Below are 27,986 nucleotides of genomic sequence, written 5' to 3'. Positions count from 1 at the left end.
CTGAGGCAATGCAAAACTATATTACAGTGATTTAAAGACAGTGAAAAATACTATGTTTGCAATTTCTGATTAAAAAAGCAATAGCTTAACCAGTTAAGTACATAAAAAACACTTGGATACTTAACAATTTGAAAACAAACAAATTCACACTATTAAAAGTTTCCAAAGATTAAAAAAATACTTTGTAATACTCGGCTTTCAATACTTTGCTATAAAATAAACTTTTAAGAAATTATTAGATTTTGCTATAGTTTTTTTAAAAAAATAAGCTAATTTAAAAAAAATGTTATTTATACTGAAAAATATAACATACTAAAATCCAGCAAACATGTGTCTGGGTGGAATCGGGTTTCTTCTGCAGTCATCAGGTTCCGGCTGATACCTGATTCTGTATTCAGAAGCTTGTTTGCTGATGTCTTCAGATTCCTTCTGTCTGACCATTACTGCCCTTCTCATCTGTTAAAAAAAGTTCAGGGTACTGTATTAAAACAATTTTAATTCCGTGTACTACTTAAGCATACTTATGAGTAAATAGTTACTTCATTTAATAATAATGTAAACAATGTTACAAATGCGAGTTAACTATTCTATGTATAACAAGGTTTCATAAGAAAAAATTCCGACCATATCGTATAATAATATAATATTTAAGACGCACTATACAATATTGTTTATGTAATGAGAATTAAAATCTACTCATATATAAAAATAAAACTAAGAAGTTACACATTGAAATTTTTCAAAAAATAACTAGGTAAATTGTTTACTATTTATAATACTAAATTAGTGCATCATGTCACAATCTAATATAAAAAATATCTAAAGCTTATCTAAAAAATCAATTTCAATCAAATATAGTGTATAGATAAAAAGTCTAAGAATACTATAATAAAAACAATTACAAATATATAAATTAATACCAGTTCGTGTGATTGCTCAGAACTACTAAAGGTTTTCTCATTTGAAAACTGTGGAAAGTCTTGTAATCCATGTTTTATTTGAAAACCTCTCGTCAAAACCTCGTTGTTAGCAAATATTAACCTGTATCAGAAAGTTATAGATTAACTTATTAAATGCTATCTTTAATACATACTGTAGCAAAAAAAAACAATTTTTTATTACTATAAATTGAATTTTTTTAAGCATACTATTAAAGTAAGTTTAGGAACATTTTTAATATACAAACTATTATTTATGTACATTGTAAGGGCAAGATACATTTTTAAAATCTTTTATAGTATAAAACTTAAGTTAAATGACTTTGTAAATAAATCCAGTTATTTAAAAAAATATTATTGAACATAAACTACGATAAAATATAAAAGACTAGTTATAAAACGAAATCAATTACTAATGTTACGAAAAGATCACGAATCCCTAGAACATTAATAATGATTGCGCTAATAGATATAATTCATTGAGATTTAGAGTTATAAACCATTGTACTTATTTAACTGATGTTGCTAGATTATAAGTTTCTTTTCAATAAACTGAAAATATTTAAACAAAATGAACTAGATTATAAACTTCATTTATTTATTTAACCATTTTGTATTATAATTATTATTTGGATTGATTACATTTTTACTTGTATTAATCTAATTTCAAAATACACGGTTTCTAAAGTTTTTAGTTGAAAAACTTTTTTTTTTGTTTTTATGAGTCTGCAAAACCTTTCTGATATAAAGCAATGAAAGTGTATAAAAACTTATTACAAAATAAAATAATTTTTACATTCATATATTGTTAAATAGAAAGTATGTTTCAAATAAGTTTATCAACTGACTAAGTTATTTCAACTTCATTAATTAAAAATTAAGTAAAATTTCAGTTCAAAAACAGTGCACATACTTCATTTATTTACTTGTACTATGCACTTTCTATTAGAAACTATAATCATATCAAAAATGTTTTCAATTACAAACAGGTTCCTAAAAGTTATAAAACCATTATGACATTAAAATTAATTCAAAACTAAAAACAGCTGATTGATAGTATCGCACCAGAAGAATACCGCAGTATTATAAAATTGTTATATGATATACCAATTTCTAATGTTTACATATTGTGAGTTTAACATTCATTACTTGAAATTTAATAAAAAAAGCACCAGAAAATTTATTCGTTTCAGCAATATTTTAGGTCTAACAACGTTATTATTAATTAATTTAAACTTTTTTATTTGTTTCTTTTTACTCTTATTTATTTTTTCAGGGGTCGCACAGGCTTTAGGAAACACTACAAACACACCTTTGTCTTATAAAAGTAAATTTGATGAAACAACCAATGGCTTGCATTTAAAACAAATTGAAATCTAGTAGAGAAATATAATGACAGTAAAAGTAACTTAAATATAAAATAAGTTGCTTGTTTTATTAACTATAATGCAATTATGTATAAGTTCTTAAATTTTAGCAGCCTGTCCCTAGTGACCAAAATTTTCAAAAAATAAAAACCTAAAGTGCAAACGTCTCATCGAAGTTTTCAAAAACAAATTTATCTGCAAAATTGTTGACATAAAAAAAGAGTTAAAACTTGTTGCTTCAAATGTTAAGAGTCTAATGAGGAAAGAAATGAATGTCAAAAGTTTCAAGTTGTACACAAAAAAGAACCAAACTAAAGTAATTTTACTCGAGTAAATTAAAGCAATCTTAGTACAATTACAAACTGAAAAAATTCTAAACTTTTTACAAAAGTGAAAAAAAAGTTCTAGAATATATGAATGAGAAGTAGCAAATTAAGTGTTATTCTATTATAAAAATTATACCCTGTGTTAGGTATCTCAATGTAAAATAACCATTTCCGGGTAAACTTGTACAAAATGGTATGTATGCTATCAAAAAACATAAGTCATTTTTAAAATTTGACCAAAAAACTCTAAATTGTTATATCTTTCGAAAATAAAAAACAATGTTTTTCAATGTTTTTAAGTTTAAATTTTAAACAACTTAAACAATTTGATATAATTAGTATTCTACTGTATATAAAAATATGTTATTGTAGCTACGTAATGTTATTTATAGTATGTGAAACAAATCGTAGTAAAACCATAAAATATATTTTTTTCCGACAAAAAGTTCAAAATAAGTTAAACTAAATGTACAAACTTGACTCAACATTTACTGCAAATATTCAAACTACTTAACTTATAAATAATAATTTTTGAATAAAAACCCAGCACTGAAACATTCTTATAATTTAGTAAACTTAAAAAAAACTAGACGTGATCAATAACCAACTAATATTTTATTTTGCTTTTCTGTAAATAAAAATTTAAACTCATCTGTACCAAAAAACTACTGTATTTTTACCTTATATTTAAAATAACACTAAAAACTTTCAAAAAAATATTTTTTCTGCATCTGTTTATTTTCAAATGGTGTTGCTAATCGCTTTTTTTCTTCTGGTCATTCTTTCAAATGCAACGTGATTTTCTTTTTGATAACTGTAATAAAATAAAAAGTATAAAGAAATTGTTTTTTTTAAATATCATCTGCAAAATGCAAAACGTGTTCCATCTAATACTAACTAAACACTTGCAAAATTTTACTACTGATAATTCATCAATTACTCGAATAAACTTTATTGCCTTGAGAGAAATAAAAATAGAATTTTAACATAGTTTCCTTGACAAGAATCTTTAGCTTTTTAAATAAAATTAAAACTTCCTTGTTCAATTGTACTTTCTAAAAGGCAACATGTTGTTTTGTGATAAAAGTATAAAAAACTAAAATATGCTTATTGAATAGTAATTTGTCAAAAGATACACATAAACTGATTGTTAAAAATAAAAACAAACCTCATGGGAGGTTGATGCTTGGTTACCATGGGAATAGGGAGGTGGTTGCCAGGTAATTCCGCCGGGATGTCGTTACGCGGACCAATCGTGTACCCGGAATTTGGCGGGGATTTTTTCTTGTCTCCGTCGAACGTAGTGTTAATCTGATTTATGTTGTTACTGGTTTGGCAGTATTTTGATCATTTAATTGATATTTTTTACTTGTATAAATTATTTATTTTTTAAATTCACAAACACAATTAGTTTACATCGTAGAAGCTTATTATGAGAAAATAAATTATTTTAGTCTTAAAAATTAAAAACATAAATTTAATAGTATTTAGCGAGAAAGAAATATAGATGTGACGTATCAGAATATTTGTTGTACAATATTTACTTATTAATATATAGTATTTTGTAATCTAAAGTCACAAAAATAAGTGCAGTTACCTGTCACATAATTAAAAAGAAAAATTTTAACTTTCACATTATAAAGTATTTTTTTATATGAGAGATTTAATTTGATAAAAAAGACGTTAACGTTTTTTAAATTGAAATGGCAATTGCTATAGTTTTGTTGTTTTTTATTTTGAAGGATTTTTTGTACAAATAATTATTTAAACTTAAATGTTTTTAAACTACTCTTTGGTGTTAAAGTAATTAATTACAAAAAACTTTATATATCCTAATGTTTAAATATAGTTTTTTTTGTCACTGCTCGGAACTGTTTTTTTTAAATTTTATATCAGTTTTTTGCAGAAAAAAATTCAAAAAATCATTTATTTGAAAAACAGTTTAAGGACCAAGTTGCAACAGTACATCTCAGGACTTTCACCTGGGTGCAACAAGCGAGATCACGCAGTGGTGTTTGTAACAGTATAAAGTGCTTAACTTTTTGTAAGGTAAAAAATCGAAATAAGAAAATCGACAGAAACTAACGATGCTGATGGGGGGAAGGGTGACGGCCGGATACTTCTTGAGGGACGCGGTCATCGGCTCGTCCTTCAGTATTTGCTCCAGTTTGTCGGCGTGCCTCGCTCGTTTCTGCTTGTTCTTCAGGTAGAACTGCATGCGCGGGTTGTCCACTACGAACTTGCTTTCATCTTTCCTGGAAAATTGTTAATTATGTTTGTGTTATAAAATAACTTCAACTCTTTGGTTGCATAGCTAATGTGTACATGCTTTAAAAATACTATTTTAAAACATTGTTAATATAAAGTTTTTTAGACAATATATTGTTAGGCAGAAGTCAAATGTATTGTTTATTTTAAGTGCATCAAGTATATATACTTAAAATTTAACTTCAAAATGCATAAAACTATAGCACAAGAAAAAGCCAAACGTTGAAAAAAAATTTAAGCAAAAAGTTATAACTTATAAAATAAAACTTTCTAAATACATTTAAAACAACCTCTAAAAGACACAAAAGAAATTTCGTACAATAAAATCTAAACTGTTTAAAAAATTTGTATGAATTTTCTTAAGTATCTGATATTTTTAATACTTAATAACATCTTTAAAAAGATATAGCTTATATTGCTGAGATTTTGACGCTAAGTAATATTTAATTTAGTAATTTGTTGATACGAACAAAACGAACTTTTCATTTTTACTTTTTTCAATATAAGGTTCATCACCAAACAATGACTTCTGGTGTTTGTGTTTTGTCTTTCCTACATACTTTTTCATTTCTTTAGATTTGTTCCATCTGTTTTGTAATAATTAGATCAGTTATATTAGTTTTAAGGTGAAAAAACGTCTTACAAAACAATTTCGTAGATTTTTAAAACACAATTTAGATATTTTTTATCAAGACTTCAAATTAAAATTTCTTCAACAGGCTAAAAAATTAAACTTATCGAAAATTAATATTACTAATAATAAGTAAAAAATAATTAATAATTCTCAATTGTGTTTCATTTTAACTTTCAACCAACTCGTTGTGGCTCCTCCATAGCAACGTGGGTTGCAGCTTGTTGCTATGCAGCAAGTTGTCCCTGAACGCCAACTTCAGCTCCTCCAACCGGCTCTCGTGCAACTGGGGCTTCCCCTCCAACTTCAGAGGGATTTTGAACCCGTCCTGGGTCCTCCACCTCCTCCTGGCAGCCTCCTCCGTAACACTCCTCATTTCGTCGTGGTCGTCCGGTTCGACGATGGACGAGTTGAAGTCCTTGCTGTACGCGAACCTGAACGTTTTCAACTTTTTATCGCATAATTTTGTGTTGCAGAGAAATTGAAACTTCAATCAATATTTTTAATACAATATCACAATACCTGCAGTTGTAATTTTATTGAACACTTTAAAATTGGAGGTTTTTATTAAATTATTTTCATTTGTGAAACTGTAAAAAAAAAATTAAGCTACTTTCGGTTTTGAAAAGAGAATTACTGACACTTGATTTGTGCTGACTGTTCTTGACCATTTTGAAAGCTTAACTTAAAGAAAAAAAAAATCGAAGCGTCACTTTTGCGCAAGTAACTCACAAAAAGCTGGTGTCTATTATTCTTAGGCTTAGAGAGCGACTAAGGATAAAATGAGTTATTAAAACAATATCTTGGTTGATTTAAAAATTAAAAAGTTTAGTTAAGAGCAATAAAAAACAAAAACATTCCTATAACACTTTATTACAAAAAAAATTAATTTCCATAAGTTTACGGGATACACAGAAAAAAATATTTAAAAAATACTTAAAAAGAAACAAAAATCATATATTTGAAAAAAAAAGTTTTAGCTTTTTTTACTAGATTACTTTTATCGTGCAAGCAAAAGCTATTTAAATTTTAATAGCATAAATTTTTCAAGCCCTAGTAAAAAAATTAAATCACATATTTTATAAAATTCTACGTAGAGTAACTTTACAATAACTTAAATCTACCATTAAAACTTTATTAACAAAAAGGAGTTTGCAAAATCAAAGTAGCACCTTAAATGTTCTACAAAGCGACAAACCTGGAATTAGGATCAAGGTTTTTAAGGAACTTCTTCATCATATTTTTTGAAAGTTCATTTGTATTTCGTTTCTGAGAGCTGTAAATGTGACTACCACCGTCATGAATAAATCCCAATTTATTTTTAAATTTTGTACTCTTCAGTGAATTTTCAATAGAAATTCGACGCACTTCGTTCTAGAAGACAAGTAATTTTCAAACTAACTTTTTCAAGTTTAAAATAATTTAAAGTACAAACATATTTCAGTTAATACTAAAATTATTCAGGGAACTTCAAAAATTTTCTAGCCACTATGGGAACCTTCATAAAAAATTTGAAAAAAAAGGTTAAAACTGAACATTAATATTCACAAACAAGGATTTAATAAAAGTTGAAACTTTTTTGAAAGATCTCGAGGTAGTTTTGGGAAACTAACAATGTTGTTTTCAATGTGGTTCAGCGCTGGCTTGTTCATTTGGAAGTGGGCGAGCGACTTCTGCATTTCCACGGAATACTCGTAATCCGTGCTCTTCTTCAAAATTGACTTCAAATGAACTTCCTCGTAACTCGTTTTGCTTTCACCTTGAGTTTATACAAGTCATTGCAAAATGTTTTTCGCTACTTGGTTATTAAAAGCAGAGTTTAGAATTTTTTTACTTATTCAAACTTTATGCACGTTTACTTCAACTTGAGTAGCTAGTTCAGTCGTTTGCCAAGTTTTTGTTGGAATAAAAATAGATACTTTTGTTTGTTCGTATATTTAGAAAATCAAAGTTGTAAAAAAATTATTGCTCAGACAGGTGAAACTGTTGTAAGTTTTTAAGAAACCTTTAAAATAAGAAACAATTAAGAGTTTGAGTACATTTTTTAATAGATAAATCTTCTGTAAGAAACCAAGACCTTTATATATATCGTTTTACTCAAAGATGGTTAATAAAACTTGAGGAAAAGGTAAAAATTTACGACACAGAGCCATATTTCAATCAGAGGGATTAGGCTAGTAATTATAGATATAAAGTTTAGTACAAGGTATAAATAAGAGTAAAGTATTGAGATTTAGGAGTTAAGGATTAGGGTAAACACTTTAAATTTTTAGGTAATGAAATATCACAGTCTGAGGGATGAGAAATTAAGTACAATTAAGTCTGTAAAGCTAAAATTTATGAGGTTTATTATATTGGGGTCAAGGCCTACGGTATGAGGTTAATTGTTAGGTTAAAGTAAGAGTTTAAAATTTTGGATTGGAGGGTAGATGTTTGGATTATTTGAACTTAATTTTATATATATGAATTTGCCAACTTAACCAAAACAAATATAAATATCGACAGAAACTAGATTAAAATATGTATTGTGGCAAAAAAAAAACTATGTAAGTATAAAAATGTAAAATGTAAATATACAATCTTTTAATAAGGTGAAAAAAAAATCTATTGTAAAACCTAATTAATAAACTTGTTCATGGCATTTATGGGTAAAAATATTTATATTTTTTGTTATTTTAATTTACTATTTATATTCTGCACACAAAAAAAAAAAATTAAAGCTCCCAAAAATTAGTTTCTACATATAAAATATATATTTCAGAATAAAATAAAATAAGTTTAGAATAAAGTTTTTTTTATTCAAGTTTAAAAAACAAAGTCATATTATTTTTTCAACACATATAAAAACAAACTAGAGTTTGCCAACTTGACCAAATAAATATTTATACTGACAGAAACTAGATTAACATATGTTTTGTGATACGATAAAAACTTTAAAATGTAAACTTTAAAACTTTTTTAGGTCAAATAAACAGTTGATCTATCGTAGATCTAACTAATTATTTAAATAAATCAAAACACTTGTGCGTATAGATAAACATATTTTTTAAATTATTTCATTTTATTCACAATCTTTTGTTTTGCAAACTAGATAAAACAAATTAATGTTCCAAAAGGTTTGTTTCTAATTAAAACAAATATTTCAGATAAAAAGGATAGAAATAAGTATATCAACCATACTCATATATATTCAACATATAATACCAACTAGTGCCGGTGTCGTCAACTTGGTGATCTTCGAAGTCTTCATACGTCACCGCCACTCCCAGCTCCTCGTTCAAACTGTGTATCATCTCGTATGAGGGAAATACCCCAGATGACGTCATGTTGCGCAACCGGTGCATCTTCGTCATCTGAAATGTGGAAGTAGTTAGAAAGGAGGCTTTTTAGTGTTTAATAACGAAAATATAGTGGTCTGAGTTTTGAAAACCAAGTAAAAATCACTTTAAACCAAACGAACTGTTTTCGATCTTAAAATCGTATATTAGAAAAAAAAGTCTTGTCTGTCAAAAGTATATACGGTAAAAATAAACTTATTGCTCTGGCGGGATAAAAGTTTTAGTTGCTGATTCAATAAAAACTTATTAAGTTTAAAAGTGAACGAACATTTATAACTGTAATTTTAAGACTGCTGATAAAAAAGAAGGTATCAGTTACAGTTCTAGTAAGCAGACATTTAATAGTTAATAGTTTGAAATAAATAATATATTTTATTAAAACTTTTCAATGTAAAAAATGGTCAAAGGGCTACTTTTGAAATAAATATACAAACTTGATCGAGTTTCAACAAGCAGTCAAGGCACGGTTTCGGCAGGATGTCCCTGACGTACAGAAGCGGTTGACGGACCACACTCGACAGCGACTGGTACAACCTGATCCTGGTCAAGTTGACGTCCAGTTTCTCGTATATCCGTTTGTTGTAAGTTATCGAGCTGTCGTGCACCTCGATCATCCGTTCATTTTCTGTTTGGATAAAAATTATATATATATTTGTCTAATATTTTTGATGACTTTTAGTAATTTATCTACTTATACCCGGTAAAAGTAAAGATCAAAGAAACTAAGTTAACACAAAATTTGACCTTGTTGTCAAAGATTTGATCAGACTAATTTGACCATAACCTTTCAGTAGATTGAGACACGGGTTTTGGTCTTATTGAAACTCATGAGAAATTTATTCAATGTTGTGAGGCAAAAGACAAAGCTAACGTCACTGATTTTACCAGCAAACGGCAAACTCATCGTAAAACAATGATAAACCCTTTGTAGTTTGAAAACTGCAAGTTTAAATTATAAACGGATTATACTGACCGATGGGCTTGAATAAGAACGAAGTCCAGGTCTCAGTCTACCAAAATGTTGTGGTATTGTGATCGAAGTAATGTTTATACCTTTATGCAAATGAAGTAAATTGGTAAAAATAAAGCATGTGTTTTTGTTGATATTCAGAATATTGCTACCAAGCTTTGATACATTCGTAGAGCTTGCATTCTTTGAGTGAACAAAAGTACATACTAGCTAAAGTTAAAACTAATTTGGCACAACTCAAGCCTCTATTTAATACATACTTATGTACTAAGTGAAAGACAAACTGTATTCTTAAAGCAATTAGAGTTTTTAACTTGTTGAAGTATAAGGTCGAATGAAAGAAACGATTAGAAGGCCACAACTCAAAAAGTAACAGATATTTGAATTATTAAAAAAAATACGGTTGTAGATGTATTAAATAAGATTATGATATTTCAAAAAATACAAAAGTATACATTAAAGAAAATTTTTTAAATTTCTAAAAATTAATTAGTTTTAAAACTTTTTTTAGTCATATTTCAAAATATACTTAAAGTTTCGCAACAAAAAAAGCCTTTGTTGGTAATTAAAATGGTTACAACTGTTTTTTTTTTTCCAAAAATAAACTTTAATTTTTGAGACATGCCTCTTAAAATATTTTATTATTGAACTTTAATTGTCCAAACTTGAACAGTCGTGCATCGAGGTTGAAATAATAAACCAGGGTGCAATTAGTAGTTTATACATTAAATTTCAATCGGTCAGCACATCGTTAGTAATAAAGCTCTTATTTACCAAACTTACTTTGTAGCTCTTTTTAAATTATAGTAAAGTATTAAACTTTGCATCACAAGATTTGTTCATGGCAGCTCATATAAATAGGCTTTATTACGTAATACTATAAAAAACTATCAGTAAAAATATCAAGAAAAATAAAAACTAAGTAAAAGTAGTCTTAAAAACAATAAAACATACTTGAGAAGTAGTTGTTAGTACTTCAAACTAACTTAAAGCAAAATGATATAGTTATAAAGAATAAAGTATTTTTAAAAACATCTTTAACATAAATTAGCCCGAGTGAGTACCCTACATAACATAGAATTAAATATACTGATAGCTTTGTATTAATCGATGTTTTTAAAACAATATGGTGCAATTTGATACGTTTATAAAGTTTTCTAAACAATTATACTAACCATTACTTTTCTCTCTAGGCACATCCGACAGGAGATTTTTTATAGCAAAGTTTTGCAATCCTTCCAGCACAAACAAGTGAATTTGCCCATCTATCAAGTGGAAGCCAGTCAGTATATCCAGTGTCTTGCTCGCTTTCTCTTCACTGTTAAGTTTATATAAAGTTAAAAAAATTTATAATGTATATTGAAACTTTGTCAAAGTTATGATAATAGAAAAAAGTTTGAAATAAAAACTTTTGAAAAAGTTTTAAGTTTAAAATTTTCTTTTTCATTAGGTGTTAAAAACGGGAACGGGTCTAAATTGCGCGAAGACAAAAGTGCGCGAGGTTACTAAATTGCACGCGGGGACTAAATTGCACGAGAACAAAATTGTACGAGTGTACAAAATTGCACGAAGATACTTTTGCACGAAGACTAATTTGCACGCGGGCACAAAATTGCACGAGGGGACAAAATTGCACGAAGACTATTTTGCACGGAAGGTCGAATTTGCACGAGTTACAATTTTGCACGGAAGGTCAATTTTGCACGACAGACAGTTTTGCACGGAGGGTCAATTTTGCACAAAAAATATCAACTTAAAATAACTAAATAAAAATTATAATAAAACCTTTATGTTTTATAAAGAAAATAATAAGCATGTGCTAGTGTAGTTCATTCTAATTTAACCAGGTTTAAATTAATTTTATTTAATTTTTTTTCAATATGTAAAACCTTTTTTTTATTTAAACTAAGTTAATGTGTTTAAAAACTATTATAAATTAAAATTTTATTTTAATAAAAATAAAACTAGAATTTTATCATACTTAAAATAATCCTTATTTAAAAATAGACATGTATTGATGTAAACATAAATTATATTTTAATTATACTAAATTGAAATATGAAATAAAACAAGATTAAAAAAAAAATTAATAAATAAAATTTTACATGGGTAGGTGTTAAAATTGCGCGAGTGTACAAAATTGCACGAGGGGACAAAATTGCACGAAGATACTTTTGTACAGAAAAAACGAGCATGCGAAATAGTGAAACAATTAAATAAATTTAGAAAAGAGAAAATCCGTCTTTTGAAATTTTTATTATGCATTGTACTAAAAGTTCTGTTACGGCTTTGTAATTCCATAAATTATACTTAAAATTGTACTTTTTTGTTTTATATAAAAGTTTTAACCCTAATTTATATATCATTATTTTATATTTTTCTAAACTTTATCTTAGTTGCATCAGTATTTGCACGCGTTTTAGTCTAATTAGCTCTTAAGTTTCTCCTGCTCTGTATTTTCTCTTTATCTAACTAAGACTTGCGAAAAAGCACTGTCAGAAGCAATTTTATTTTTACATTTTTAAAAGAAAAAGGAAATATAAGCTTTAGACTTAAATGAAACAAACAAAATAATACAACAGCTACAATTAGTTAATTTCTATTTTTAACAATAAAAAAGGTTTAAACAAAACTCTTTTTTTGGTAATTGTATTTTAATAACGGTTAGAATCTAATTTTATAATCTAGTTTTTATTCTTATTTATATAAATTTTTTTGATAGATTTTTGTTTATTATTTAAGTTGTTTATTTTGACTTTTATATTTATTATTATTTCATTCAAATTTATTTAGTTATTTATTTCATTTAATTTGACTTTTTATATTAATCTTATTAACTTTAGTTTTGGACTTTTATTTAATGTATTTATTATTTAATTTTTAGTTTTTGTAAATCTTAAATATTTTTTGATTTTTTAAAACTTATTTATTATTAAGTTAGTTGAGTTTTTATATTCTAACTTTTTATATTATTTAAAAGAATCTAATTAACATTTAATTTTTTTTTACTGGAAAATATTTTTTTTTACTTAAAAGTACTATATAAATTTTTTTATTCACTTAAATTTTTCACTATTTTATTTTTTACTTAATATTTTTTTCTTAGTTTTTCTTTATTTAGTTATTAAATTTTATAATTAAGATTTTTTTATTTTTTTGAATAATATGTAATTTTGTTTCGTATTTTTTATTATTAAGTTATAAAATTTTTAACTCTGTTTTTTTTTTAATTTTTTTAATTTTTTGTTATTTAGTTATTAAATTTAATAATTCAGATTTTTTTATTTTTTTGAACAATATATAATTTTGTTTTGTATTTTTTATTATTAAGTTATAACTTTTTTAATTCTGATTTTTATTTTTCGTTATTTAGTTATTAAATATTATAATTCAGATTTTTTTTTTGAATATTATATAGTTTTGTTTTGTATTTTTTATTATTAAGTTATAAATTTTTTAATTCTTATTTTTTTATTTTTTAAATATAGTGCAAATATCGTGCAATTTTGTCCCCTCGTGCAAAAATGTCTACGCGCAATTTTGACCCGTCCCTGGGAAGGAAACAAAACCCGTGCAAAATTGACCCTCCGTGCTAAGTTGTCACTCGTGCAAAAATGACCCTTCGTGCAAAATTGTCTGCGTGCAAAATTGTCTGCTCGTGCAAAAATATACCCTCGTGCAAAAGTGTCTTCGTGCAAAAGTGAGCCTTCGTGCAATTTTGTCTGCGTGCAATTTTATCTTCGTGCAGTTTTGTGCTCTCGTGCAAATTAGTCTTCGTGCAAAAGTATCTTCGTGCAATTTTGTGTTTTCGTGCAATTTTGTCCCCTCGTGCAATTTTGTACGCTCGTGCAATTTAGACACCTACCCGTTAAAAACAGTTGTATAAAAATAAGCGATAATTAACAAATCCTAAACAAATAAGTAATTTATGATGAATAAAACTTTATTACAAAACATACATAAATTAGATTTTTTGACGATTATTAGACTAAATTTGATTTTTTTACGTACCAAATTTTTTTCAAGGCTAAATACTTTTTAAGAATCGTTTTTATTTTAATGAGTATCGTTAAAATTTAATAAAAAATCACACGTTTTACATAGTGATTCTTCAAAGACTTCTTAAAACCTCTTAGGTAACAAGAAATATAGGGGAAAAATTTTATCAATTAAAACACTTTTTTATTGGTAATAAATATTGTAAACTCTATGTATCTATGGATCAAACACATACAAACAATTTTTTTCATAATTAATTAACATCAATGCACCATAAAAAAATAATTTAAAACAAACTCAGTCAGTTTATAAGTGTTAAGTGCAGCTTCTGCTATATTATAATCAAACTGGTGTAAGTTTAAAGCTCGGGCATTGACATTTGTAATATATTTGTCCAATTTGTTGAGAAATTGCTTGTTGTTGTACTCAAACATCAACACAATTCGACCAAATACATCTTCCTGAAAGTATTTATGAAAGGATAATTAAAATTAGCTCATAGATTAATATGTAGAAACTATATAAAATACATAGGATTTTTATGCTTCAAAAAACAATTCACAACATATAAAAATTAAACTAATGCATTACAAGTATAAACAGCAATAAATAACTTATAAGTAACAAATACATTTTAAGTAGTAAGATTTGTTTTTTAACTAAAACCTTTAATAACTATGTAGACTAGGGTTTCCAAAACCTTTTTTCATAAGGTCCCCTTTGAAGAAAATAAAAGCTTTGGCCCCCTCCGACAAGATTTCTCAAAAACTACCCTTAAGTACGCCTAAGATCTTTTTTATGTTTTCATCATCAACTCCAGATTATCTAGTGTAGTTTTAAATTATGGCCTTGTGGCCCCATTACTACTCACGGTCCCTAAATTTGGCCCCTAAATTTCTGAAATGGCCATTTTGGGAAGCCCTAATGTAGACTATGCTTTGAAGCCAATTAAACAGTTTTATAATTTGCTAACTACTAGGAAAAAGAATCTTTGGATCTTCATCTTTGAAAAACAATACAAAGTTTTTGTAACAAAAATAAAAACAATTAACTATTTTGAAAGTTAACAGTTTCGACAACTTCCACGAACCTGTTCTTTCTCGGGCAGCATTCTCTGCGCTTTCTCCCACCCGGTCACCAGGGGGCGACAAACTTTTATCTGCACCTTAACGTGAGTCCCACTTGAAATGAACTCGCCGCAAGGTAGCGGCATGGAGGCGAGTTTCCGCTCCATCGCGCACAGCTTCATGCTCGTGACGTCACAGCCTGCTGACGCAGACTGCACCTTGCTCTTCTCCCTCCTGAAGTTGCGCGTCATTTTTCCCGTGAACTCCGGCGAGCCGCTCGGGTGGACTGTAGTCTGGTGGGTGACATTTTTACCGATTAAAAAAAAAAAAACCTTTGTGTTAAATTATTGTTTTATTTTATGGGTAGATTTGATTTTGCAGAACTTAAATTTTGCTAATAAGTTCTGCTGCAAGCTAAACAAAATCTAATTACTTTTGAGATATTAGGGACTTAAATAAGCTAATTAAATAGGCACTAAAAGAAAAGGTGTTGTATGCAATTTTTTTCTTATAAAAACAATTTGGTGTTTTTATCAACCTTAATTAAGATTCTAGACTTTAACCTTTACTTATTCTTTAATCTTGAACGCGTCAATTTAGTTTCAAATTATGGCCTCGTGCCTACCCCCCATTACAGCTTATGGCCCCTTATATTTTTAAAATTTTCCCATACTTTCTAGTGTAAGCTTAAAAACTACCTAAATATACGCCAAGACCATTTTTGTTCTTGCAGTGGTATTCAGTGGTGTGCACGGTTTTTTTTTTATGTGCACAAAACTCATGTAGGGGTGCATGAAATTATTTAAAAACTTACACTATATATTCTAGGGTTTCTGATGCAATAAAAAGTTTCAAGAAAAAGAAATGATTAACCTAGTATAGTAATTGAAAAACAAGCATTATACTTTTTTAAACTCTTGAGACATTTAAGTTGGTATTGTTCAAAAAAATGTGTTTATACACTTAAAATATTACAAATGAAACGCATTAAAGTTTAAGTTGATATAACCGTTCAAACTTTACATTTAAAATTTTCAAAAACATAAGTACAACAATAAATTGTTTTTAATTTCAAACCTCACAGTAGAGCTTAGTTCTTCCCTGCAGCAATTCATTGAGTCTTACAGTAGCAACTCCATGGTAGGCGAAAAAATTTAAATCTGGCATTAGACTCTCTACAGCTGAAGATTTATCAATAGACGAATCTGATATGTAAATATTATTTAGATAATTTTAAAATATAGTTAAACTTTTCAGCTTCGTAAAAAAATTGTATTTTTTTAATGAATTAATTACACTAGCAGTATTTCAACTTGTTTGTTATAAAAAAAATTACTCTTGTTGTAATTAGTATCAATACATTACGATTGCTTTTAAAGGCTACGTTTTGTACCTAATTTGTATTTAACTACGCTTTTAGCTTGTATTCAAAGTTTATAAAATGTTTTTATAACTTTAAACCTTTTTTTTCATTGACTTTACTCAACTTTTGTGTTTTTTTCGTATTTTTTGCTCTTTTTTTACCGCCACTTACGTTGTAATCCGTGTATTCCTCGCCGAACAAACAAGCTTCTCTGTTGGTTTCGTATATATCAGTAACTTAAAATGTTTGTAAAATAAATATTAGTAACTCATGTAAAACTTTAGCAAATTTTGTAACTTTAGACTATAAAACCAAGAATATACAATATTTAATTTTCATATTAACCAATTATAAAACACTTAAATTTTTTAACACCTTAATCTCTAATTTTTTTCAATTCATGGAATAGTATTAAAAGTATTAGAAAAATAAATTTTAATATGCTTATACTTTGGTAGTTAAAACTTGAAAAAACTATATGACATTAACCTTCTAAGTTTTATTAAACTTTTGTCAATCTGGACTGACAGCGTTTTGAAAGTGTAAGTTATTTTTGTAAATTTGGATAGTTGAGAGTATTCAAACTATGTCAATTTATGTGTAAACTAAACCTTGTAAGATAGCTTAGAATTTTTTGTAAAGAAAATATTGAAAAAACTAAACAAACTTTTTTATTTCCTTTTCTCTTTGGTCTCTGTCATGGACATATATTTTAAACTTGTTTTGTTGAATGTACTGTCTCAACTCAGCTTGGTCGTACTTACCTTAACAAATTATTAATTTGTCACTTTAAAGTACTTGGAAAGACAATTTACTATAATTAGTATCTTATCAAAAAGCTCATCTATCAGCATCTGTTGTCTACAAAAAAATATATTTCAAGCTATCAAAGATTTCTAGTGTTAAATTAATTAGTTGTACGTGTAAACTTTTATAGGTACTATTAAAAACATTCAAAAAGTATAGTTGAATGAGCAGACAACAAACCAAGAAAGAAGACTTTTGTGTCATCAAAATACACGTTAGGGGAATGATCGTATCCGGTAGTTGTTATGAAATAACTGTCCATGAAGTTATATTTACAGTAAACTGGCAAGCATTCCTCATCTAATCTGTTTTAATATTGGATATAAAATTATTGTTATTACTTTTTACTAGTTACTTATAAACTAATATAACGTAGCCAACGTTAATCTAATAACTTTTTCATAAGGTAATAAAAGGTAACAAGAAAATTAACTATCATATGTTTAAAACTAATGATTTCAAAAAAATGTCGAAATGTTTTTCAAAGTATTAAATTTAGGAATTTTTATAAATACTAATTAGTTAAATAAACATTAATATCAATAACACTATATTATAGATTAGGGGTGGACAACGTTTTTCAATCAACGGGCCGGATCCGGAAAAATGTAGTCTTTTGCGGGCCGGAGCATTTCGAATTACTAATTTACCGGATCCAGTATCCGTATCCAGCCGAATAATGACTTTTAAGTCCGAATCTGACTGGAATCTAATTTTATGGATACAGTTATTCACTTTTTTAGTTAAAAATCAAAAAACTTTCTCAAGTCTGACAACTTAAGATGCAGATTGAGACATGTCAAATGTATAAGTAATTTCTATAAATAGAATTGACATTGTAACTGACAAAGGTTGGTATGCAAAATATCGTTCTTGAAATAACAATTTGCTTGGGAAAATTTTACAAAAAGATATTCCAACTAAGTTAGAACAACACAAAATATTAGGACAAAATTATGTATTTATTAGTACACATTAATTTATAAAGTAATTTTTTAGCATGTTTTTGAAGTTAAATTCTTACAGTTTTGGTTTGTAAAATATGATACATAATTTTATAAAAAACTTTTAATAGTGACCCTTTGCAGGCCTGTAAATTTGCTCGCGGGCCGGTCATTTTCACTCTGCGGGCATTCTTATTTCATATTTTAAAACATTTTTAGGTCATTCATGTTTTTATACCCTTGTGGCAAATGTTACTTTGATACGTGCAACCAATACTTTTATCATTACGTCTTCCCATAAATGTTTTTTTTAGTTATTTGCTGTATTGAAGAATTTATTTTCAGTTAAAACTACCAGGTATTTTTGGTACCATTTTAAATTAAACTTAACTACAGCACAATCTAATTTGTAAAAAAAATGTTTATTAAGCTCGTCAACAATACTATTCAAATCCTTTACACCGCGCAGCCCTTCAACTTACTTCTCGTAGGACGACGGGTTGCAAGGCAGGTTTTTCACGCTTCTCAGGGTGACGACCATGGGGTTGAGCTTGCGTTCCAAGCCGCTCGGCAGCAGGTTCTTGTCGAGGGAAACTTGCACGTACGCGTCGCACATCGGCCTGAACGGGGAATAGCATCTGAACGTGACGCTCCTTTCACCTGCAACGACCTCTAGTGGTTAGGATGTGTGTGTGTGTAGAAGTTTATACTCGAATGCTATTCAAACATGAGTTAAGACTCAGTCAAGTTAAACATACATAATTGTTTAACTTATTGTTAGGTTTTACTATCAAAAAAAGTCCTTTCTTTTTATTCTAAACATTCGTACGCAAGATATTTTACTACCAAAAAACCGATTAGAACCAATTTGCTATCATAAATTGGTTTGAGATAAATAACTTAGTTAAATGTTAAATAGTTGTGTGTTTTTCGGTCAATTAATTTTGTTAAAAAATCCCTAAATTTAAAACTAAAATCTCAGTTTTTAACGACAATACTATTTTTACGCATAACCATATTGTCTTAGAAGAGTGAAAAACATGATTAAACATTTACATATATATTTATTTCTATATAAGCATAAAACGATCATTAAGAATTCAAATTCGTTCACACTGGTTAAAACTTTTATAGAGAAAATTGAAAATTAAAAAATCATTTAAAGTATATAAATTTTAACCTGTGAAAAGATGTTCATATTTGACATTTATTTCAATGTGACCAAACTGTTCCACTTCTGTTTCAGGTAACAACGGGTCTGTCAGAGACCTGATTTTTTTTTAGTTTTATATCTAATACTACTACTGTACTCACTTTTGAAAAGTTCTTAATAATTCATACCAGTGCGGCAAGAATTTTTCACAATTAAAAAATAATAAAAATTTTACCCATGTTAAATTATTTTAACATTTTGTGTGCAAACTAGATGACAATGAGTAGCTAACAACAATCGAATTAAAAGTATTGTTTTACTCCTTTCTCTAATTTTGATTTTTTTTTTAGTATAACATTAGGTAATATAATACAAAAGCTTAAATTAGAAAAAAACTAATAATAATTTTATTACCATTATGAGTTACTTTTGTTATCATTATACAAGATTATTTAAATAAACACAACAAATTTAGTCTACATTTTACGTAAAGTTTATTTCAACTATGTAATTCTGTATGAACCATGTTTTATATCAAATTTATTGGTTTTAACAATGTACTTAATAGTTTTTATAAACTTCAAAAGTTTAATATTATAAGATCAAAATTTAAATATCAAAAATAGTTTTATGAAATATTACATTTTACTTATGCTTTTTAATAAGGTACCAAAAAAGTAAAACTCTAATCATATAACCTAAGGAAAACTTTTTACTTTTAGAAAAAAATCATCTAAAACACATAGAACAAACTATTAGTACTATATTTAACTTTGTAATCCTTAAATTTCAGTACCAAAAAAATTTTATTGATTATTTGAAAAGATAGTAAAAAAATTAAGCGTTCTATTGAAAAAAAATAAACCAAGTATAAAAATTAACTTTACTTTATTGCATGGAAAACTATTATTAAAAGTTGTGTGTTAGCAGCCTTCAGCTAGTAATATAAATCAAGTGTAACATAAGTTCAAATTTTTAAAACTAAAAGTCAACAATTATAAAACACAAGTTTTATTTTGGGTATAATTTTTGAAGTATAACTGATTTTGTGAAACAAAAATCACATAGGTAAAAAAAATAAACTAAAAATTTAAAACAACTGTTTTTTTTTTTAGTTTATATGTTAAATGACATTAGAATAAAGTACTTTAAAGAGTTTTTTTCATTATTCAAGGACAATAGGTACGAAAAAATAGTTAAGGACATAGTTTAAAAACATTAAAAAAATAAAAACAATTAAACTTTATGTTAACATAAAGTTATAGTTTAAAAATAAAAAAGTTTTCTTACGTTTTTGAAGTTTTGGATGTTTTCATTTTAGAGTTCTTTTGTGTGTGAGCCTTACTCAGTTGCATTTTTAAAGCTTCCTAAAACGACAATTTTAATAAAAACTTTTTCTTTTCAAATTTTATTAAATGAATTAAAAAAGATCAATATATGTTTGCATAAAAATGTAGTTTGATGTTTAAAAAAAAAAGCAAAAATATTTGTTAAAATTTTGTATAAATTTTGTATTTGTATTTCAATTTTTTTTTTGCAAATTCTTGCTCAACTAGGTAACTAACTGTTTTTTGTAGTTAAAAGTTTTTTTAACCTTTACTAAAGCTGTTATTGTTGTTTGAAATAAATATGTTAAAAAAAGTAATAAAATAAAACAAATTAAAATTAAATATTGAATATTTATTAATTGACCACAAGTATAACTCTTAATATCTTTTTTTTTATAAACAAATATTACATCAATCTGTGTTGAAATAAAACTGTACTATTTTATAACTATATGAGGACCTCGTTGTGTATTCTCAATAAAAAACATTGAGTTGAAAATAAAATTCCCAGAGATTATGTAAATTCAAATTTAGTTAAGTATATTTTGGTTATTCTAAATGCTACTAAAAGATTATAAAGTTATTTAGAATAAGTTTTTATCTTCTGTTTTTAAGCAAGTTTATTAAAAAATTGGTTCTATAACTTTATTATATTACTTAGAATAAAATCTACATAGTAGTATACAAAATCAGAAATAGTTTGACGCAAAAAATCTATATTACTATTTTTATACTGACTATAATTTCCGACACTAATGTTAATAAAAATGTCATTCATACCTAGTTTCTTTCAAAATTTCAGTGCACACTGAAATTTTTGAAAATTATGCAAACATTTAGCTGGAAAAGTTTTCAAATATTCTGGTTTAGGTTATTGTATTTTTAGTTTTTTGTTAATAAATATTAATTGTAAATTTTGTATAATTAACAAAAATAAAAAGCCTTAAATGTGCAATAACACTACAAGAAGAACAAGGCAGCGTATGTCATGTTGGTCAGATCAGAGCGTCAAACGAAATGTACTACTCAGCTTAAAAAAAATAAGGGCAAAACAAGAAAATCTGACCATGGTTGCCACTCTCTGAGTCAAAAAACCTTCCCTAAGTTTCCCTGAGTTTTTTCAAATCCTTAAAATTATTTTTTGCTTCTGGCGAAAATCACTAATACCTCATGCTCCTTTTTTTCTTTAACAATAAAATGAAGGTTGTACGCGTATGCTTCTGCATTAGATGCTTACAAAACTTATGAAAAAAAAACTTATGAAAAAATGTTAAAGTCAAATAATATGTCATAAAGTACAACATAGTTTTAGTAAACTACATATGTAATTAAAAATAAAAAGTTTACTGGAACTTTCCACTGCATTGTTAACCACAACTTTCATTTCTATAAATGTTTGTTTTTGTTTAACTTTAGTCATGATACATATTAGTTTAAAACTTAAAAAAACTACAACGTTAATTCTAAGAACTAGCCGCAAGACTAAACAATTTCTAAATAAGCACTCAAAAATAAATATTTTTTTTTTGAACAAAATATTGAAACTGGATCTGAATCTTATTCTGGATCTAAATAAAAATTTCCCTGAGATTTTCTAAAAAGTCCTGAAAACTTCCCTGTAACTTTTAGAAAAAATCAAAACTGCCCTGACTTAAAAGAAAATCAAAACTCCCTGAGTTTCCCTGAAACTTTCTATAATTTGAAAATCTTTTGAGTTCCCTGAGCGTATGGCAACTCTGTAATGTACATTTTGGAATAAGCTCTTAACTCGACCTAAGTACATAGTAGCGCTTGATAAATTACCATTGACCATTTTATTGAAAATTTTTAGTTTTAGGTGCTTCAAATTTCCGCAAGTATTTTTCTGGAAAATATGACCCGCCAAATAGAATAACTTACCACTTTTAAAACACCCAGTTTTTTACAGAACTTTATGAAAATCAACGATATTTCTTATAAAACCAGTTTGTGAACTAAATCTTGTATTACATCCAAAGACTTAGTGATCATAATACAATTTTAAAAATGATAAACATATATTATGTTTAGAAATTTTTAGGAAACAACTAGCATAAGAATTAACTGGACAACAGTTCGCAAATTTTAAAATGTGACCTATTTATGTTATTTATTAACTTACAAATGTGATTTATCATTTTTACATAATAAATTAGTTTTAACACTGCTTCAAAAAATACTGAAAAATAAATTTTATTAATATCAACCAAGTTGTTAAATTTTGCTTGTCAAAAGTAAATAAGCTGATAAATAAACTCAGTGAGTAAACCTACCTGTTCAAATCTGAGTTTGCTGTTGCTTTTATCATTTTTCCTTTTCATATCAGGGGAATAATTTTCGTTATGACTGATTCCCGCCAAAAGGGCAAGTGATCTTTGGTATCTGTTCCGGTTTAAATACTTAAATCCAGCAAGTTTTCATAAGGACTTCTTATAAATATTTACCAATAAGTCTGGCAGTTTGTGATTTTTTTTCTTTTAAGAAGAAAAGAGTCATATATAATTGATGTGAATTTTATATACTTATAATTACTGCAAAACTATTTTACCTATTATTTAAAATGTTGAGTGCATACTTTTATTTTTAATATATATTACTTGCACCCAAAAAAAATTGAAACTTATACTAGATACTCTGAAGTTCATAATGAAGAGCAAAAAATTAAACATAAAGGTCTGAGCTACAATTAAAGCTAATTTAGAAACTTACACCAGCTCAGTGGTCTTCAAAGTGTGCACGTGTGCTTATAATAAACTAAGATAAACTAAACTTACCTTAGAGTGAAAAAATGCTAAATTGAAAAATTATCCTCAAGTTTGAAACTTACACTAGATATTCTGAAGTTTGTGATGAAGAGCAAAAAAATAAAGATATCACGTGTACTTAAGGCTGTTTTTGAACATTACACCATATACTACTAGAACTTTTTTGAAAGCTACAGTAGATATTACAGGAAAATTAGCATACATGACAACTAAAACTCGGACAATTCGAATTCATAAAAAAATGTTTAAAGGTCTACAACTCAAAAAGTAATATACATTCAAAATGAGTTTAGAAAATCCTACTCTACATTGATAGTATTCTTTTTTTTAGTTTCATCTATAAAAGTGGGTGTTCTATTAAATTAAAAACAACTTTTATAAATAAATTTATCGTTGTAGCCGTTTTATTCAAAAAAAACATGTCACCTTATTGTTTAAAAAACTTTCTACCGTTTATACTTGTCTTTATTTTAAAACATAAACAGGAAAATAAAATTTTAAAAATAGCTCTTTTGTTGCACTAATTTTTGTCAGACTTATTTTAAAAAGATTTTTTTTTATTTCAAACCAAAAGTCTATTTAGCACATATTATCTCAATTCTTTAAAAGCCTTTGTAATAATTTACATTGCATATTATACTTTTAACTAAAGAAAAACGACAGTTTAAAGTACTTATTAGAAATCATAAAATTTTCACGAACTTTGTAGGTTCATCTTCAGACTCTCCGGAATTGTCAGCCAAAACCTGTTCGCTCGCGTAATACGAAAGACCCATACTTGACTTTTGCTTCGGTTGATTGTTCAGCCATGTGCTAGATATCTTACTAACAAGCCCTTTCACCTTTGTTGTTATTGTATTGGTTTATTGCATAAAAAATAAATGAACAAGCTTGTCAAGCTATCAGTTAGTTAAAAATTAGTGGAGCTTTAAACGAACGATATTATTTTATGAAAGACAAACAGAATATAAAACAAAATATGAAATGCCTTTCAAATATAGAGTAATAGAAATTAAATTATCAAGAAAACATAGACTGACAAGCCTTTATAGATTAATTTGTTCAAGTTATTTATCTTTAAATGTAATGCAATTTTTTAAGCTTTTTCAAATTCAATTGTACAAAAAAGTTTTTAGTCTTCGTAACAAATCATAAGAAAATGATAATAAGTTAAGTTCATTAACATTAAACTAATTCGATAATATTAAAAGTTAACAATATTGTATAATTTGTTTGTAAGCTCCACTTAAACTTAAGTATAGTAGTTTAGTTGTATACTTGTAGTAAAATATGCTTGCTATACAAAGAAAACAACTTTAGATTCTTAAAATTGTTCAAAGACAACCCACAACCACTCACAGAGTCAGAATCAGCAGGTCCAGGAATCCTGAAAGCCTTGGGTTTATCGTTGAGGGCTTTTTTTGAGATGGTATCTTTGCCGTTGCAAATTTTCACTAGCACTTTGTGGTCGTGGAGCAATGCAGCTACTTGCTCTGAAACTTCCAAAGTGTGTCTGTTGGAACAAAATTTGATGGTGCATAAATTGTTTGTTTTGTAAATTTTTGCTAAATGTGTTAAAAGCAAAAAATTTTAGTGTTCTAACAATCCTAGATACATTTTTTAAAACCACAGCAGTCAGGGTTGTCATAAGTTTTTTGTATATATTTCCACTTTTATAAAGTTCTTTCAGGTTTTTGGAAGTACACAAGTTATTTTGGCTATTTTTTTAAACTTAAACTTATGTTTAGGGTAGAAAACTTTCTCAAGGTAAATAGTATAAAAATATCAAAAAGATAATACAATGCTACTTTAAATGTGTTTTATAGTTAAAAAATCTAAATGATATAAAAAAATGGTTGTTTAATAAATTTTTCCATAACTAATTAAACTTCATCAGTTTACATTTAAAATTATTAAAAATTCAGCGTTTTTCCAAGTTTTTTTTTTAGTAAGTTGTCAAATTTCAGGTTTTTTCAGAATTCCAGATTTTTTACAACCCTGAGTAATACTAAAACATAGATTCTGTATACTTTTCTAACATTAAATTTCATTGTAACATGATATAAAACAAGTTTAGTTGTATAGAAACTTCTAAATGTTATTACATATAAACAAAACTAACTCCATTTCCCAAGTAACCCACATCATGCTTCCGTCGAACCAGGTTCTTACTACTTTGGAGTCATCTTCTGTGAAAACCTGGCAAAATTTTGTTATACACAAGTTATTTAAAAATATTAGTTAGCAGGTTTATTTTACGAAACAATTTATAATTATTTGTTATAAAAAACCTGCTCATGTTTGTGTATGTAAAGCATTTTCGTAATTAAAAACTGAAGTCTGAAGTTACACATTAATGATACATAAAACATTTTAAATTAAGGTCCTCATTAAATTATTATAGGTACTTATGTAGAACACTAAAAATAATATTAAATTTTAATAATATAACAATACGCATTAAAAAATTAAAACTACACCTTGGCTCCTATAGCATATGTAACAATATCACATTCAGCAAGACCCATTGTAGGTAGAAGTTCATATTCAACATGAAAATAATAAACTGGCTTTGGTGCATCTAATGTTTTCTTTCCTTTTTTGATAAGCTCATCCAAAATTCGTAAATTTGCAGGAGATGCTGCATAGTTAAAAAAACTTGAAATAAAATAATGAAGTTAATATTTCCTACTAAAAAAAAATAAATATTTTGCTTACAATTTCAACCATTTTGTTGCAAAAGTTTACTTTTGTGCTAAAAGATATCATGCAAATATATTAAAGTATAGCAAAAGGTATAAGTTACATTACATAATTGGAATGTTGTATATAGAAAAATTTATTTGGTGGATACAAAACTATAAGTAATATGATTTTGTTAAGTAAAAGTAGATTTTAAAATTTAAAACTCATAACAACTTATCGGCTCTATTACTTTAAAATTTTAAAAAATTGTCTTGTTCTTTAGCTGTTATCTATTCACAGAAGGTTATAAAGTTTACAGAGTATATAGTCAAAATTATATTAAAATTTATTTTACAATTACTAGCTCATTACTTAACAATATCTATATGAATTAATACATTTCTTACTAAAGCAACAAAATTGTAGTTTTTATTTTTTATTTTTCGTTAATGAAAGCTCACTTTACTCAATAGTTTACTGAAAAAAAAAATATATTAATAAATTTTAAAGTGAACAAACGAGGAGGGAATGCAAGTGCGAGTGAGATGCTTAAAGTGACATTGTGGGACATCTCTTCATCTTGGGATTCTCCATTTTCAAAACTTTTCATTTTTTCATCCTCTTTCAAAGTTGATTTCCCCTCAGCATCATAAGTTTGCTTTCCTCCCAATGAAGATGTGTCTTCCGATTCAGTCTTTGTCAATCTATGTTTCTGGTGAAATAAAGTTGTCACATGATAACAAAAACATATAGATACAAGAGATTAAACCACTACTGGAATTGTCAAAAAATCACAATAGAAAATATTTTATAAATATTTTCCATGGGTAGAGTTTTAATTTATTTTCTACAAAACAGCTGTTAAAATTACAGTATACTTCCTACAAAGCTAACTTTTTCAGGAGACTTTGAAAGCTGTTCAAGCAACTTGAGATTGCTGACTTGTTCATACTCAACATTATTGTTACCTTCATCAAATGGCATTTTATTTAACTAAATCATGTTTCTGTGCTGAAAATCTGAAATATTTTATTTTTTCTATAAAACTTTTGAATATTTTATAAGAATAAGGTCTTAACATAAGCTACTATGAAAATTATAAAAAAGGTTTTAGGATTAATATAAATTTTTATTCCTTGTATTAAATTATAACTTAAGTTGTTAGGTTAAATAAAACTAAAAAATTGTATTTTTTTTAGTTTTATATTTATAAAAAGTAATTTATCCAACTTATAAAAACTATTAATGAAATAGAAGTCTACACTACATAACAAAAACGTTTATACCCTATAATAAAATTTCAAAAATTAAATTAAAAATTTCAAAAATAATGTTTTAAGTACTAAAAAAATTTCAAGTATAAAAAAAAACACAAAATAAGAAAACATGCATCAAGATAGAAAGTTATAAAAATCATTTTTAAAGTATTGTTTGAAGAATTTTTTTTAAACTGAGTAACACCATTTAAACATAAAATCATGTAAGGTAAGGCCACAGTGAAGTCTTATCTTTTTCAAAAAGTTGGTTTTATTTTGTAAATTTTTGTAATTGTTTACAATACTATGATAAAAGATATTGTCTTTAAGTAAAATTTAATTTAAACTTCAAGATACTATTTACAGTATAAATTGCATTTAAATTTGAAATGTTTAAACTGAAAACAAGAAAAAAAAAAGTTAAAAAAAGTATTCAGTACTTTTCAAAACTAATCAAACATTTGTTTTAGGCAAAGTACTTTGTTTTTGGTAGAGAAACTGTACATAATATAAGAAGCTTTCTTTATATACATTATCTTTAAGTTTGTTTATAATAAAGTTGCTAAGTAATTGTAACTAAAAAAGTTTATTTTAATCTTATTTTTGGCTCAATACTTTATTTTGATTTCGTAATTACTGAACATATCAAATTAAAATTAAACTAGCTTTAAACATGTCTTTTTTGGAAGATGAATAAATTTTCAACTTTTTCAAAAATAAGGATTTCATTTGAAACTAAAGTCTTTATATTATCTAATCAGAG

The 27,986-nt window shown here is 26.7% G+C and overlaps 1 protein-coding gene across 1 annotated transcript; it reads right to left on the bottom strand.

Annotated features, from left to right (window-relative positions):
* Positions 1-312: 312 nt before the first annotated feature.
* Positions 313-26,988, bottom strand: LOC145836467 (uncharacterized). Its single transcript, XM_082944265.1, has 28 exons — positions 26,862-26,988; positions 26,487-26,679; positions 25,763-25,923; positions 25,405-25,481; positions 24,642-24,795; positions 23,985-24,124; positions 22,791-22,899; positions 20,462-20,538; positions 19,199-19,287; positions 18,501-18,678; positions 17,255-17,379; positions 16,935-17,031; positions 16,366-16,478; positions 15,982-16,109; positions 14,928-15,197; positions 14,135-14,298; positions 11,014-11,156; positions 9,842-9,921; positions 9,303-9,524; positions 8,739-8,883; positions 7,144-7,289; positions 6,729-6,904; positions 5,716-5,964; positions 5,379-5,486; positions 4,718-4,886; positions 3,800-3,942; positions 921-1,041; positions 313-456 (listed from the first exon to the last, which is right to left on the bottom strand). Exons 1-28 carry the CDS (start codon positions 26,949-26,951, stop codon positions 313-315), a joined length of 4,011 nt encoding a protein of 1,336 aa, XP_082800391.1. The 5' UTR covers positions 26,952-26,988.
* Between the last annotated feature and the right edge of the window lie 998 nt (positions 26,989-27,986).

This window comes from Thalia democratica, chromosome 5 (genome assembly GCF_965202585.1).
Source record: "Thalia democratica chromosome 5, ktThaDemo2.hap1.1, whole genome shotgun sequence".
In the NCBI taxonomy this organism is placed as follows: domain Eukaryota; kingdom Metazoa; phylum Chordata; class Thaliacea; order Salpida; family Salpidae; genus Thalia; species Thalia democratica.
This window is presented reverse-complemented; position numbering and strand designations above follow the sequence as displayed.

Coding starts and splice junctions, on each gene's coding strand:
- LOC145836467 (XM_082944265.1), bottom strand. CDS start 26,951: ATGCCATTTGATGAAGGTAACAATAATGTTGAGTATGAACAAGTCAGC. Junction 17,380..18,500: donor AACCCGTCGTCCTACGAGAA/GTAAGTTGAAGG, acceptor ATATTAAAACAG/ATTAGATGAGGAATGCTTGC. Junction 9,922..11,013: donor GCCTAGAGAGAAAAGTAATG/GTTAGTATAATT, acceptor ATTTGCATAAAG/GTATAAACATTACTTCGATC.